At 26.9% G+C, this 15,402-nt stretch overlaps 1 protein-coding gene across 2 annotated transcripts in view; it reads left to right on the top strand.

Moving 5' to 3' along the window:
• Positions 1-983: 983 nt before the first annotated feature.
• The window catches only part of LOC107449702 (uncharacterized), a 33,445-nt gene continuing 19,026 nt past the window's right edge, over positions 984-15,402 (top strand). The window contains exon 1 of one of the 2 annotated variants that reach the window (XM_016065312.4): positions 984-1,256. In XM_016065312.4, coding sequence (XP_015920798.2) covers positions 1,222-1,256 — 35 coding nt within the window. In that variant the 5' untranslated portion in view covers positions 984-1,221. Of the gene's footprint in view, positions 1,257-9,905; positions 10,040-15,402 lie in introns of those variants that run through there. The other variant, XM_016065311.3, reaches the window with a different exon arrangement.

Here is a 15,402-nt window from a genome sequence, read left to right as displayed (position 1 = left end):
CAACATGTTTTCTTTATCAGAAGTTTAACAGTTCATAATGCTCGCAATTTTAAATCAAATCGTAATTTTTTTTTACTCCATCTAACTTTTCATACAGTTTACTACACACTTTCGTAATTTTAAATTACTAAGTATTATAGATTCTTAGCTACCGAGCAAATTGTAAGCAAAGCAACAAAAATCCGCAGGCACGAACTTAAAATTGCAATAACTTTAGAGCAAATAGCAATTTCAAAATAAATAAATAAAAACTCTATGTTGAGTACAATAAACAAATATAGTCTTTCTAACATTCTTAACTTCAAATTTGCATACCTGAGGCCTGTAAGGTATTTTTTCTAACAAGTTTAACAGTTGCTAATTATCAAAATTACTCTTTTATTTCATTGTAACCTCTGTACACTTTTATACACATCTTAGAAAAAAAAGATTAAGTCGTATAGTTTTTGCGCAGCAAAACAGAATGTTACGATAAGTTGAACACTCTAAGCAGCAACTGCGGTGTTCTTCGTAGCTTTTTTAATTTAAAAAAGATTATTGTTAATATTGGAAATTTTATTTGATTAGAAGTTGTCTCTAGCAAGTTTGAATGCTGAGTTTAACATACTCACAAAACTCACCATTATGAATTTAATAGGCGACGACTTTTCTAAAAACACAGAATAGTATTAATAATTAACAAAAACTGAAAAAAGATAGCCTAAGTGATTGAGTAAGTAAAATTCACACAAATGTAAAAAAAAATCCTCCTAAAGGTATGTTCATGTTAGTTTTTTTGATTTGTCTAGAATTCTTTATTTTTTAAGTATTCTAATATCAAGTGAATAATGAAATCTTTTATAACACTAATTTTTTTGTGAAAAATACCTTTAATCCAACGTATTAGATTAAGATGCTATAATTTTCGACCAAATGTTAATGTAATGATTCCGCTATACTCGAAACTTCCGCTATATTTCCACTATACAAAGAAAAAATACTTCTTTAAAGATAACGTTCTAAGTTAGAAGTTTTCCATTTAAACAACATTTGAACCTATAAGTAGTTTCTGCGCAGGTCCTATTGCGCTGGTGTATATTTCGAAGCATATAGAATTAAATCAAAATGTTGAATTGTAAACAAGTACTTGAAACGAATGCACTGTTAGCAAAAGTGACGTTTTATTTTCTGAATTTGTCAATAGTGAGACAAGACTCTGTTTAACGAGGATTAATCGTAAAGATGCCCGAATATGAAAAAGAAACTTCGGATGAATTGTAAGTCCTTTTACGCTATTTTTTAAATTACATATTTCAAATTAACAATTTTTTAAAGTCAAAAAACAGCTGCGTAAATAAATTCACTACAAACTAATTGGGGTTCAAAGAACTCAATATTTTATTTGGCGTTTAATAAATTGTGTAACAACTCAGAAAATCCTTAACTTCAATTCAATAGTTCTTTTACTTTTATTATTGTAATTTAAGTTTATTTATGTTTGGCTATAACAATATTTTAATTTTATACAGTCATTTAAGCGAAGGAAATGTACAAAAATTTATCCTTCTTTTTCAACGTGGTACCCATTCTTCAGTTAATCTATGATTTCTCTGGTAAATTTGCGACTATAATTCTACAATCGCACATTTGATTTAAAAACATTACAAGCAATTTAAAAATTTGTTCAATCAAATGTTAGGATAGACGTTTAACATTGATTTTGTTAATAATTAAATGTTTTAAGGTATTCGTCTGGTAGAAAATCTGCAGTTTTTATGAAGCTTTTTACTTTTTTTTGTCAAATGAGAATTTTGTTAATTAGTTTCTTTAATTTTTGTTCTAATGTCTTTAGAAGGATGTTATAGTTGTTTATTTGCATGCTGAGAGACAAAACAGAACAGAAGTTACACTTACTTAAAATGCATTTTCAGAATAATGTTGATTTTAAGAAAACCTGCTTACAAGAAAAGCTTATAATAGAATTTTTTGAAACTTTGAATGTAAATTTTGCATTATGTTATTTATGTTATACACCTAATATGTTATTCACACTAAACCTATGGTCCAAGAGTGAATTTATTATTTTTATCACACTTTAAGTAAGAATGTTTAGAATTTACCCTTAAATATATCAATATTGAACAATATATTTAATTCTATTTCATTGTGCACTTGGAATCTTATAAACATTTTAGTTCTAAACAGAAATAACTATACTATAGATCTAGAAAATTTTTTTAGTTTTTATTTATTGCAATTTGTTGTAGAGCTGATAGCTTTACTTAAAAAGATAGTTTTTATGCTCAAATTTGTCTTCATTTTGAAAAAAAAAATTTCAATTTTTAAAGTTTACCAAAACTAAAATTAAAGTTTTAATTAAGACTGTTTTGAAAAATATTGTGTCGAACCCAGACGGAAATACTAAAATTGTTTGAAATCTATCTAAGTTTCATAAGGGAACTTTAAATTTATAATTAATTATGTTACATAAGCTCTAGAAAATACTAACTGAATTTATGCTTTTTTCTTTTTTTTTAAAGAAAACTTAAAACTTTCAATCTATTTCTTAAAAATTTATACCACATATTACCTGATCAATCAATCAATATTTCTTTACAGGTAACTAATTTCAGCAATTTTGTAGCATGAGAAAATGATGTTTAAAAATCTTATCCGAAGGGTTTTAGAAAAAAAAAATTCTTGTTCAATATTGAAAATTAATAAATATAACAGATATCAAAATCTTATAAAAGGTATACAATTTTATTTCAAATTTTAAACTCAACAGCAAGATCACTTGACAGAATTATTTAATGATGGATTGTTTACTAATAGAATTTTTATGCTAATTATATTTTATGTAAGCACATTGTGTCATCATATTTCATTAAAAAAAAAGTCCAGAATGAACCATTTTTTTTTTCATTTTTGGACAACTGCAAGTCATTTATTGTCTAAAACTGGTCTGAGCACTAATTACTTTCAAATATGTTGCTGTGTTATAAGAAATGTAGATAAACAAATTTTGGGATAAAGTAAATAATGTAAAAGGAAATGAACTACCTCATAAAGCGATAGATACATGCTTTACGTACCAGTTCAGTGCTTTTTGGAACTCTGTACATAATTTTTTTGTACTTTATTTTATCATCAGTCTAAAGATGTATTTATGCTTAAATATATTTATTAAACAAAATCAAAATAAGAACCGAATAGGCGCCATTAAAAACTAGCTTTTCGGGTAGAGAGATCACCTGTAGATAATTATACAGCAAGCATAAAAATACGTTTAGAGAATTAAGATAAATTTAATTTAAATTTTTAATCAATTTTCTAGAGGAATATTAGTCCTTTATTTCCTTTCAACTTCTTAATAATTATTAAAGATATTTTACTCAATTATTAAAGATATTTTACTCTAAGCGTTTGCGGTTTAAAAAAAAAGATATAATCAAAAACTTAATAAAAAATTATTGAGAATTCTTTTAATTAAAACTTAATTTAAAGAATAATTATTTATTAAACAATTCTTTACAGTTTAAGGAAATCTACTTTTATTAAAAAACTAATTTTTTAAAAGACCTACGCCTTTTAAAATTGGAATGATTATTCAAAGTTTGATTAGATTAATACTTGAACAAAAGCTTGATTAAAAGTTTTATGCTTGATTATTAAAATGAATTGTAATAAAAATTTTAAGAAAAGCTACCTCATTATTTCTAAAACAATTTAAGCATATTTTTAACTTCAATTAAGTTTTGAGTTATTAAGTAAAATTAAATGAAATAACATTTTGTTACGGAATCTTAAATTATAGTTTCATTAATTAAAAAAAGTAATGAATGAGACACTAAATTCGAAAATTTTCAGTCTTATATATCTCATTGGAACACATTTATTTTCTTTTTCAGCTTATTCAGCGCATTAATTTATTTCAAAACTAATTTGTTCATCGCAGTATGATTACCCGACAAATAATATTCGTTCGTTTATTCGTTTCGGGAAAACTGAAAAATACTTTTTTCATGCTAAAAACTCGGGCGGTTAAAACATTAGACTAATAACTATGGTTGTTTCATGTTACGCAGCTTTTTATTTTATTTTGAGTTCATTTAATGGAATTTGTTGACATAGTCATTATGGATTGAGATATATTTCCCATGAGACACTGCGAATTTCAAGATTATTAGAGCTCGGTATTTTTAATTAAAGTTTGGTATCTTTGTTAAATAGAAAATGAAAAACGAATTTGTGGATTATAAATCTGTTTCTGAAATTCCTATGCTAATTATATCTAAAACTGAAATTCGATTTGTGTGCTGTGTTTTTATTCACCTAATTAAGAAGAGGAATATTTATCTACTGAAGTATTTTTCTTCCTTAAAAAATTTTTATTATTGAGTATAATTAATAAAGTCAACTTTTTAGTTTCATTGAAGTTGAATACTGTGATAATTTGTTTTTAGTTTTCATTGGAATGTGTAAAAAATAGAATAGCAGCAAAATTTCAATTAAGTTGATTTAGAATCCTTGCAAACTTGTTTGATTTTTATAAGATATTTTATATTCTTTTTTTAGATAATTTGTGCTTTGCATCTTTGTTTCAAATTCATGGATTTAAAAAGCGGCGTTGTTTTTTCTTTTTTTTTCGTGTTAAGCTTATTCTATGAACTAATAAGTAAAATTAAGGATATTTATTCATTTCAAGCATTTTGAAATTTAAATTGTATTTTCCCCCAAAATTTAATAATACTAAAATTCTCATGCTTATTAAAACTTAAGGATGCACGCATTGCATTATTTACAAAATTCAATTATAATTAGCAGTTGAAATTCTTTTAAATAACGTTACAAAAACAAAACATTTAATTGTAAATAACTGAGAGAAGCGTAATTCATTATTGCATATCCACCATCTTAGGATAATTGCTTTTAGTGTAGGATTTATTTTTCTCAGCTTAGAACAGGTTCTATGAGACAAAGACACTCTTGTGAATTGTCCCCTTTTTTGTCAAAGTTTATACCCCGTTTAAAATTTCAGGGAATAGAATTCATCAATACTAAATGCATATACTTCTAAATGCATATCTCCCATATGGGATTTGAATTTTACTCCTTAAAAAATTTACCGAGATTGAAGAATACTCTTTGTAAAATTGTTGTTCAAATCATAGTTGTTCTGTTCTTGAAAAAATATCCCCTTCAAAAAATCAATCAATGAATAATATATCTGTAAATATGGAAGCTGACAACAAAACGTTATTCATATATTCTGAATTTAATTGCTCTAATTGGGACAATAACAACTGCTTCTTGTGAAAGAGGCTTCGTAACTCAATATAAAACAACATTTAGCTTTACTTGGTAATCGGCGTTTAGATGTTCCCTCATAAGTGTCTTCATAAGCCCTTGTGAAGTGTCTCCTTTCATACTTTGGTAAACAATGCAAACATAAATCGAAGCATAAAAGTTTTAATTCCATATATTTAACAATATTTTTTTTCTTCATTTCTTAGTCTAATTAACCATAATAAAAATTTTATAATCTTGATAATAAAATTTAAACAAGTTCTAGGGACATACTTTAAATAAATATAACAAGGTCTAAGGATTTGATAAAAATAAAAAATGCTATTTTTGCCTCAGCTGTCTGTAGAGCATATTAAGCTGGAAAGTATAAAAAAGCATGTAATAGATTGTTAAGTATCTACCTTTTCATGCTTGGGAGCCAGCTTAAACAGCTAATAAGCATGAGATGCTTGCACATAGCTTATCATGCTAGTACGATGAATGCTAGGTATCTAGCATGTGATGCTGGCAAGCATAAAAAAGCATATAATAACTTGCTAAGGTACCTACCTCACCATGCTTGGGAGCCAGCTTAAACAGCTAATAAGCATGAGATGCTTATACATAGCTTATCATGCTGGTACGATGTATGCTAGGTATCTTGCATGGTATGCTGGCAAGCATAAAAAAGTATATACTAGTATGAAAATCTAGCAGACCTAGCAATACACAGCAAAAACTAGCATATTTTTGTTGCTGGTACCAGCATGAATTTTGACGTGGGTAATAAAAAAAACTAAGAATAATAGTAAGTATTTTTTTTTGGTCAAATATTAAAGTAATAATTCTTAGGTGTTAACTTTGTATAACACATCGGTTTGTTATAAGAGTATATCGGTTTGCTATGAAGTGTTGATAATTTACAAACTCGATCTATTTTTATATGCGTAATATCATAACAAAAATTTGAGAAACTTAAATCCCTCTCTCTAAAAAAAATATTTTTAACACTGACGTTGATTGCGAAATATCATTTAAGTTGGGTGCAATGTAGGTTAATCCGGCTCTTCTGATATTAAACCCAAATTCTAATTCAATTAAGTATTCCACTTCCATGTATTTCCTTTTTACTTCCAAGTTTTTATTTTCACAATTCTTATTTTATTTTTTTTCTCCTTTGCATAGACAATATTTGATTAAATTTGTAGAGTCTTTTTAATTATCCTTACCGTCATTATAGAACATTTTCAGACTTATTTACATGATTTCAGTCTACTAAAGTAAGGCAAACATAGCTTCGTATCAGAAGGACACAGAAAAAAGAAAAGCAAAATTTGTCCAAAAATTATGCTTCTGACATTCATTTGATTTCTCCATTATTCAGCATTTTACATAAAATCTATACTAAGATTAATTCCATTAATAACATTTATCTATGTTTGACGCTAATTAACATTCATCTTAAATAATAAATAATATTACCGATTAATTATGTTATCGAATTTAGTGCTTGACAGATGGTTTACATACTGAATATTTGATCCGGTTTTACCTTCATTTTTCTCAATTAGTCGCCTTAAAAAAAAGTTCCCAAACAAATTACCTTTTTCTTTATTATTTGATTAATGTTATTCAACTTTTACAAATTATTCCTTTCTGCAATGTCTTCGCTAGCAAATTTATTTGATATTAAAAGGCTAATGTATGGAAAGTATCATAACTTTTTAATATTGGAACTCGAGAAAAGGTACGATTCTTAGAATTAAAACTATGCGATATTTATCCCAAAATATATATTTGACCATAGGTTTTCCCCAATAATCAGTAATTCATATTAAAACTATGCTTAATTTAATTATCCTGATAACTTTTTTTCATGTTCATCGATATTAACAAATTATCCGAACACACAGGCTGGCTTTTTCATATATATGCATTTAATATACATATTTTTCATTTATATGCGATCTTGTTTCTAAATTTATTTTACATAATTAATCTAGAAACTAATTCTATGCCATCATTCTACTTTATTTCGAATGCTATATTATTTGGACAGTATTCTTAATGAACAAATTTCTTAGAAAATCAACAATACAAAATCAATAAGTCACACCAAACACCTCATTACAAAAGCACAATGCACTGTGGGTGGTTTAAAGTTAAAAGGATTTCGGTATCTGAAAAGTTTGATCCCTCAAACCAGTCTGCGATTACCACCCCTGTCTATGATAAGGTTTCTAATCCCCTGCTTATAACTGGCTGCATTTATCGCTTCTTCGCGATCGCCAAACAAGTTTTGGAGCAAGGGCACCATAGTAAAATATTTATCTCCATTTCCTGGATATACACACATATAAGGCTTGACGTACAGGTGCTTCAGTGAAAATTTTTCCACCAAGTGCACCTCGATAAAATTAGCATTTAAATGGTTAGAAAATGTGCATAAATATATCTTTTTACAATTCTGTTTGATATTTTATGGTGCGACATTATAATTTTTTACAAATAGTTTCAATAATTTATTCAATGCTATAGAACCAAAAGTTTTTGTCTATAAAACTGAAATTTTTAACTTATTGCTTAAAAGCAATATTTGCATTATTTAAACTATAATCAGTTTTACCTTATATTAATCATTGTTATTGTGCTACTCGCGACTACAAAGCGCACCAAAAAATCTCTTTATTCGCTTCCTCGTGGAATTCAATAAAACTGAGCCACCGTAGTCCTTCAAAGAATTTATTATTACAATACATTATTCATTATATGTATTCTTATTGTAATTGCATTGGAAGGAAAGAACTGCTTAGAATTTCAAGACAAATTTAAACTTATTATAAATTTCTTTCTACTCCTCTTGCAATTTTACTTTGGATGAATGAAATAACCTAAATTAGATAATAAAAAAAATGGTTGTAGTACAAATACATAATTCAGGCACTTAAAATAAAACCGGCAGATTCCAACTAGTCTCGAATTTCAAAACAAATATGTATGACAGTAAACTCCTGCTCTCTATATTTCATATGAAGTATAAAATTAGTTGTGATAGAACAAAACTCCATTTTACCACTTTCGAAAATTTTCCAAAAAAAAGAAGAGAAGAAAGTAGTCTTTTAGCGTACCATCGCAAAATTTGAAGTCTCATGGTGTTAGTCATTTTTTATTTTGAGCTTCTTAATTAATTTCATTGATTATTTTGTTGAATATTATATATTAACCCATAAAATGTTTAATTTTTTTTCGGCTTTGCATGAAAAATTTTACTAAAATTTCTGAACATGTTCTTCAAATTATGAAAGTACAAAATGTAAAGAAATAACTTTTAATGAATATTTATCATGAAAAAATTATTAATTGCTCGCTTTTTATCATTCTTTCAAATGCAATAAATATGTTAGAATTTTTTAGCCATTTTTTTTTAATTTAAAAAGTATAGATGTGTGATTTGTAACAGTGGTCTTGCAGTGGACCGATTGTTAAAACACGGTTCCAAGTTGAACACCGAAGTCAAGCATCATTGGTTGCAATCAGAGTGCGAGTGGGTGATGCCACTTTCGTTAGCCTGCTAAGGGGAGCAAGGATGTGTGTTATTGGTACTCGTTAAACTCTTCTACCGTGAAATGCTCGACTTCGAGCATAAGTTGTTGGTCTACTGATGTAGGGGAGCCATTCCCTCTGCAGAGGATAAAATTATGATGACATATCTGCAGATCCTCTTCAAGAATGTTTCCCAGACAGTCGCAAATAGCCTAGAGTTCTAGATTAACGTTCCTGTAGTTCTAGATTGACGTAAACCAACAATAACAGGAGCTAAGCATTTTGAAAAGAAACTAGTTCATTGCCTCTAAGGACTGCTTTAAAACTTACAAAGTCTTTTTAATTGATTTAAAAAGCCAACTTAGTATAAATCAATTGACATCTTTGTTAGTGGAGTAGGAGGGAAATTATAAATTTTAAAAGCATAGTTACGACTTGAATTTATTAATCGATTGAAATTGGAGATTTTAGAACTTCTCTGATTTTAATTTATAATTAAAATCTGAAACTAAACGTTTGCATCTATAAGAACAGGGAATGTCTATTTTCTACGACAAATCCTGTGAAATTTATGATATAATGGAAAAATCTGTCCGCGTAATGTATTCCTTAGGAAAAATATGTTCCATGAAAAATTCACATGTACACGTTTTATCAAAGAATATAAAATCTTGATGTCTGAATTACGGTAGCAGCTAAACGTTTGCCTCTCAAATGCGCTTATTGATTTTAAGGGTAACTTGTTTTAATTTTTTTTGGGAATAAAAAGAGAAATATTAACACACGAGGAGTTGAATATTTCTCCTCTTAATATTATATTACGATTTTAAAGCCAAGCTTTGTTTGGGTCCGTCATTGCTTCAGGTGATAAATAACTAGTACCCTTATTGTATTCGTTTGCTACCCCTTTGTGTTCAATGGTAAGAAACCTAGATGTAATGAAAGATGACGACCTCCCACCAGCTTTTTTTGCATTCCCCCCCCCCGAACTTTACAATTCTTAGTAAGGTTAACAATTGTACATTGAAGATTGCAGACACTGGCGATACCTTTTGGCGAGAATAACCTCAAGGGGTAAGGTTGCCAGATTTTTTTTTTTTTTTAAAGTTTGATTTGTGTTCAGTTATAGTTAAAACGTAGTTTTAGTATTCAGTATTTCACGCGTATACAAATTTTCAAGAAAAATGCCTTATGAAGAAAAGGAAGTAAAATTAGTTGACGGGGAACTGTAAGTTCTTTTTTACTTCAATTAATTATTACAATTGTATGATATTCGAAAATAAAAATATATAATTTTAAACACCATGTCAGTCAGATTAGTTTTAATTAATAGATTAATTAAATTATTAGAGTTTAGTTATCAAGTTCAATTAATAGATTCAATTCAATAGTTCAATTAATAGAATTTTAATTAATAGATTTAAGCATTGAATTATGCAAATAATTAAATTTAAAACGTTGACTGTGATCGGACCTTATGCGATCTGCAAATCACCAATGGTATTTTATATTGAAGTTTTGTTTATCAAGCAATATTTTTTGTAGTATAAAATACTTAGAAAGAAGAAAAAAATACTTAGAAAGTTACTTAAATGTTTTTCTTTTTGTTTTATGATTCTTTGAAAGTATATGTTCGTACATTTTCTACAGACAAAAACTTTTGTAAATGATTGGGAAAATATAATTAGAGGTCTTATAATTTCATTTATATATATTGTTGTATTATTCTAGTTTGATGATTAAAATAATTTAAGTCAGAACTAAAAGTAGGGAAAAACTTAATTGGTTTATTAAATAGTAATGAATCGCTTCCTTGTATTTATAATTCAGTGATTTACTTAGATACTATGTCTACAAATTGTATAGTATACAATTGATTGTATTCGTAACTGGGATATTTAAAGAGTTATTTGCAAATATTATATGCTTAAAATAAAATGTAGAAAAATATAGTCAGACCGATATTTAACGAAGTCGATGATTCCATGAAAAAAAATCCTTAAATTGAAAATTCTTTAATGTTTACTTTTTAAAATATTTTAAGTGAACTAAAAGTTCCTAAATACTAGGTAATAATTAAAGCAGTAGTTAGTTCTTTTAACGCCTGTTTTTCCTGTCTAAAAAACAATTTTCTCTTTCTTCAGTATGAAATGTGCATTAAATACGAATTTCTATACAGATTATTCCAAATGCAAGACATTCAAATGCAAAAGAATGTAAATACTTTGAACTCGAGAATCTTGTGGTAAATCTTGAGTACCATAGGGTGACCGCTATTAAAAAAATTATTTGTTATGTCTAACTACTTTTTTAAGTTATTATTTTTATAAATTGTTACTAGCCTAGATAATTCTTTCTTTTGAGTTCAAATTCTAAACATATCTTGCATAAACTAATAATTAAAGTCTTCGAGAAAAGCAACAAAAAATAAAATTAATTTTTTACCCTGTTACTGGGATGGCTTTGTCTTTGTTTAAAGCTTGTTTGCTTAGCGTTAATTAATATTAATTATTTCATATTTTATAATATTGTAACCCGCAAAAGATGAGTATTTAGCTGGCGTTAAGCATTCTTAATGTATAGCATTTGAGTCACATTAGAAAATAGTACAATTTTATAGTTTTTTTAGGTATTATCCTATTTGAAAGTTTTGATTTTTTTCAAAAGCATTACGACCTAGATTTAAAGCTTCCATATTAAAATATTTTTTTATCTCGTTTAAATATGTATTTTTTTGAAAAATATTAAAAAATTCTAGATTTTATAATTGGGATTATTTTAATAATTAACTAATATAAAAATTAAATTGGCAAATTTATTTAAAACAAAACTAGAACTTAATTTTTAGAAAAATATTACTTTAAAACAAAACATGTAAAATAAAAACCCACTTATTGATGTGAAACAAAAACGCATTAAAATTAATCTTAAAATGAAAGCGACTGTATTTTATCTGAATAAGTTTTCGATATTATGGGAATTTAACGTAAATTTAATCCGAACTTAATTTTAACGAACGAATAAAATTTAAGTCTAAAATCAAATTTTATAAAATTACAAATCTATGATAATATATTATTCTTATAAATCTATGATAAAGAAATGGGGTTCATTTACATGTTTCTGAATCTGATATGTTCTTAATGGAATATAGGTATATAATGATGGAAAAAAAGGACAAATAATGACGAACAAAATAATTTGACTGCTGTAAGATGATCATTGTTAAAAAAATAATTACTGACGGTGCTTAGAGGAGACTATTTTTTTTCTTCACGCTTTATATTCCCTTGCTATGTGAATTTTTTCCACATTTACGAAATCAATATGTCATTCACACGTATGGGAGAAATATTCTTTTAAAACTTTACAGTTATTTTTGCACATAGTTCACCTTTTATTAGTTTTAAAATCACGTTGCTTGAGGAATACATTTTCTGAAATCTTTAACGTTTAATGCTTAATAGGTTTTCAATGACAGTTAAAATCAGAAGCTCTATAAACACTATTCTCAAAAATTGTAAGTTAAAAGAAATTAATTATTTATTTGTTAAAATGTTTAAATTTTTTTTCAAAACCATTGTATTCTATAAAGAAAACTGTACATTTGATCTGTTCTGAAAGGTTGGAAATTGATTACAAAAGTTATTAGGCATTTACTTTTAAAGCATCATTAGTTTATAAATTCTTGCAGAGTTTATTTCAAAACTTTTAATGAATTTCGATTATAAATATGTATATTTTAATCGAATTTTGTTAGTTCGGAGTAAAATTGTGACGAATTCGAATAAACTCTATGCGATCGCCTTTGCAATTTTGATTATTTTAAATGTGTTTTTATTGTTTCATATCATTGTTTTTATTTTATATTATGTTTTTATTAATTACTCATAAACTTTTTTAAGTAATATTTCTCTCAATTTAAATTACGGTTTTAAAAAACAAATTATTAAGTTTACTTTGCATATAAATTAATGTTTATTAAAATTACCCCAGTTGTTGAATTATAAGATTTCTTTTTCTTTTTTTTTTAAATTCTATTTAAACGAGTCAAAAGATCTTTTAATCAATTTTGTTGTGTTTTAAAGAAAATCTTTTATTTGTTGGGTTTTATCATTTTCAAACGGGATCAAGTCTGAAAAACCTATCTAATAGTTTGTACTCAAATGTTTTCTACCAGATGAGTACAAAAATTCGATCACTATTGCTGCGCAAAAATACACAAAACTTAATTGCAAAAATGACACAAATTAAAGTTATAAATTATTTCATTCTTTTGTTATTTGTTGTTCTTCTCGATGAGTTTAGATGATTAGACTAAGAATTTCATTTCATTAAAAGAATTTAAGTTTAACGAAGGAAAGAAAACTGTACTAATTTTTAAAAAAAATTAACTCAAAAAATTAATTGCGTTCTTGGAATGGTACTAATAATACCAGCACATGATAGTGAAGGTTTACCATAATCAATATTCTTGATGCATAGCCACTAAGTCTATTTAGATTACTTGATTTTTTTTTTCAAAATTGCCGAGCATTTTGAATGTATACAACTTTGTATAGAGAATTCTCTTTAATACGCATTTCAAAAATAACAGGGAGAGAACTTGGTTTTCGGACAAGAATAACAGCCGTTCAAAGAAGTGAGCGTGTTAAATGCAAATTACGTTACAACTCTATAGCCTCGTAGTTTGAGCCCAACCCAGAAGACAAGGAAGCTCCTGGGTCAAGTATTGGGAGAAATTTGTCTCCTTGGAGGATTTTTTGATGGAATTAACCCGCATTTGCCCTAAATGGAAAAGAAAACCGCGAAAACCATCCATGATTAGTCTGATAGATTAGATAGATTAGATTAGTCTGATAGATTATACCATGATTCGTCTACCATGGAGGGTATTTTACGACCGAACTATGGTTGGTGCGAGTCGGGTATTCGTATCGACCAACCATCGCTGGAATTCGAATCCATTTCATCTCATTGGGAGGCGAGAGCTCTATGGCTAAATTTTCAAGATTATAATATACTCATATAACAATAAAAGTGAAACTTAATTATTAAACTATAAAATCTTATTTAACTGCAATTTATTTTAAAAAGTGCTCACATTTTTAAAATATAAAAACATATTCAACATTCACAACATATTTATAACTTATTTTAAAAGTCATATTTCTCAATAAACAATCTATACTATTTAAAACTCATTCATTATAGAGCATATAAACCTCTACACAATCCGACCCATTTCAATTTTACTGTTTATTCATTCTTAATTTGCACGGAATTGAAATAAAATGCACTATGAAAGAAATACTTTAGTAATTGATTCCCTATTTTAGAATTCAGAAAATTAGTAAATAAGGAAAGCTTATGAAAGTTTTTATTGATTATGCGAAACTTTGCTACTCCAGCAGAACATGATTAGCAATTTTTGATAAACATTTTTAGCTCATCAATTAATTTTAAATTCAATTAGTTCAAATGCAAAATGATTATCCGACAAAATAATTTCGGCTCTTTGCATTCCTTTAAGAAAAGTTCAATAATCTTCACTGCTGGTAACAAATTGAAAAATTAGCTAATAGTTAGATTTTCATATTACATCGCTTCTTTATTTAGAATAAATGCTATACAATACATTGTCTTCTTTGTTACAAACTATGATAAGTATTACAATGTATATGGAGTATAGTTTAGAATTATTTAAACTGCACCTTTTTAATTAACAAGTTCTATTTTTATTAAAATTAGAAAGTGATAAACACAAAGTTTCATAAATGGAAAATTCACCTTTGTCCTCCAATTCTGTGTGATATTTTGATATACGTGAGAAAGTTCTTTTATTAGCTAGATATCAAATTTATTTTTTTCAATATTTAACTAGAGCTTAATTAAGCATATAACTAGTTCTGACAACATTTTAAGTTTAAAAAATTATTTTGCTATGTTGGCGGAATGTAAGTTGTTGAGAAAATTATAAAAGTGAATTTGTAGAAGAAAAAAGATTATGCACTGCGTACAAAATAAAGGAACACTTTAACTAATATAATAATATTCAATAATCAATCATTAAAATGCGGACTAAAATGTTGAAGAATTTATCTGCTAATAAATTAGAGCAGATGATATTTTAACACGAAATGCAAATACTATTTTGACATTCAGAGCAGACGTTAATTTTATAAAACATATTCAGACTCAAAAACTCACTTTCTCTGAATGAATTTATATAGTAGTGATGAATTTGGGTTATTTACACCTAAAGTATAGGGGTAGACTTGGGCTAAAACACCCATAGAGAGATAGTCATTTTTTTTCTTCATCGTCCTCGCATTGAACTCAGATCTATCAAAAAAGGATACATTTATTTAGAAAGAGTTTTTAAGTCTGATTTTGAAATTTAAATATTGCTGAAGAAAAGTAATACATTTTAGTTAACTCTTCAAACCATTAAACTTAATTTTAGTAAGTAGTAATCCTGTCATTAGATTATAAGTTGTTAATTTTTTTTAAAATTCGTACACTATACATTGAATTTTTTTTCGCACACTGTAAATCGATATTTTAAAAATTTTCAAATTATGAAACCTA

This window comes from Parasteatoda tepidariorum, chromosome 5, assembly GCF_043381705.1.
Source record: "Parasteatoda tepidariorum isolate YZ-2023 chromosome 5, CAS_Ptep_4.0, whole genome shotgun sequence".
Taxonomy (NCBI): domain Eukaryota; kingdom Metazoa; phylum Arthropoda; class Arachnida; order Araneae; family Theridiidae; genus Parasteatoda; species Parasteatoda tepidariorum.
This window is presented reverse-complemented; position numbering and strand designations above follow the sequence as displayed.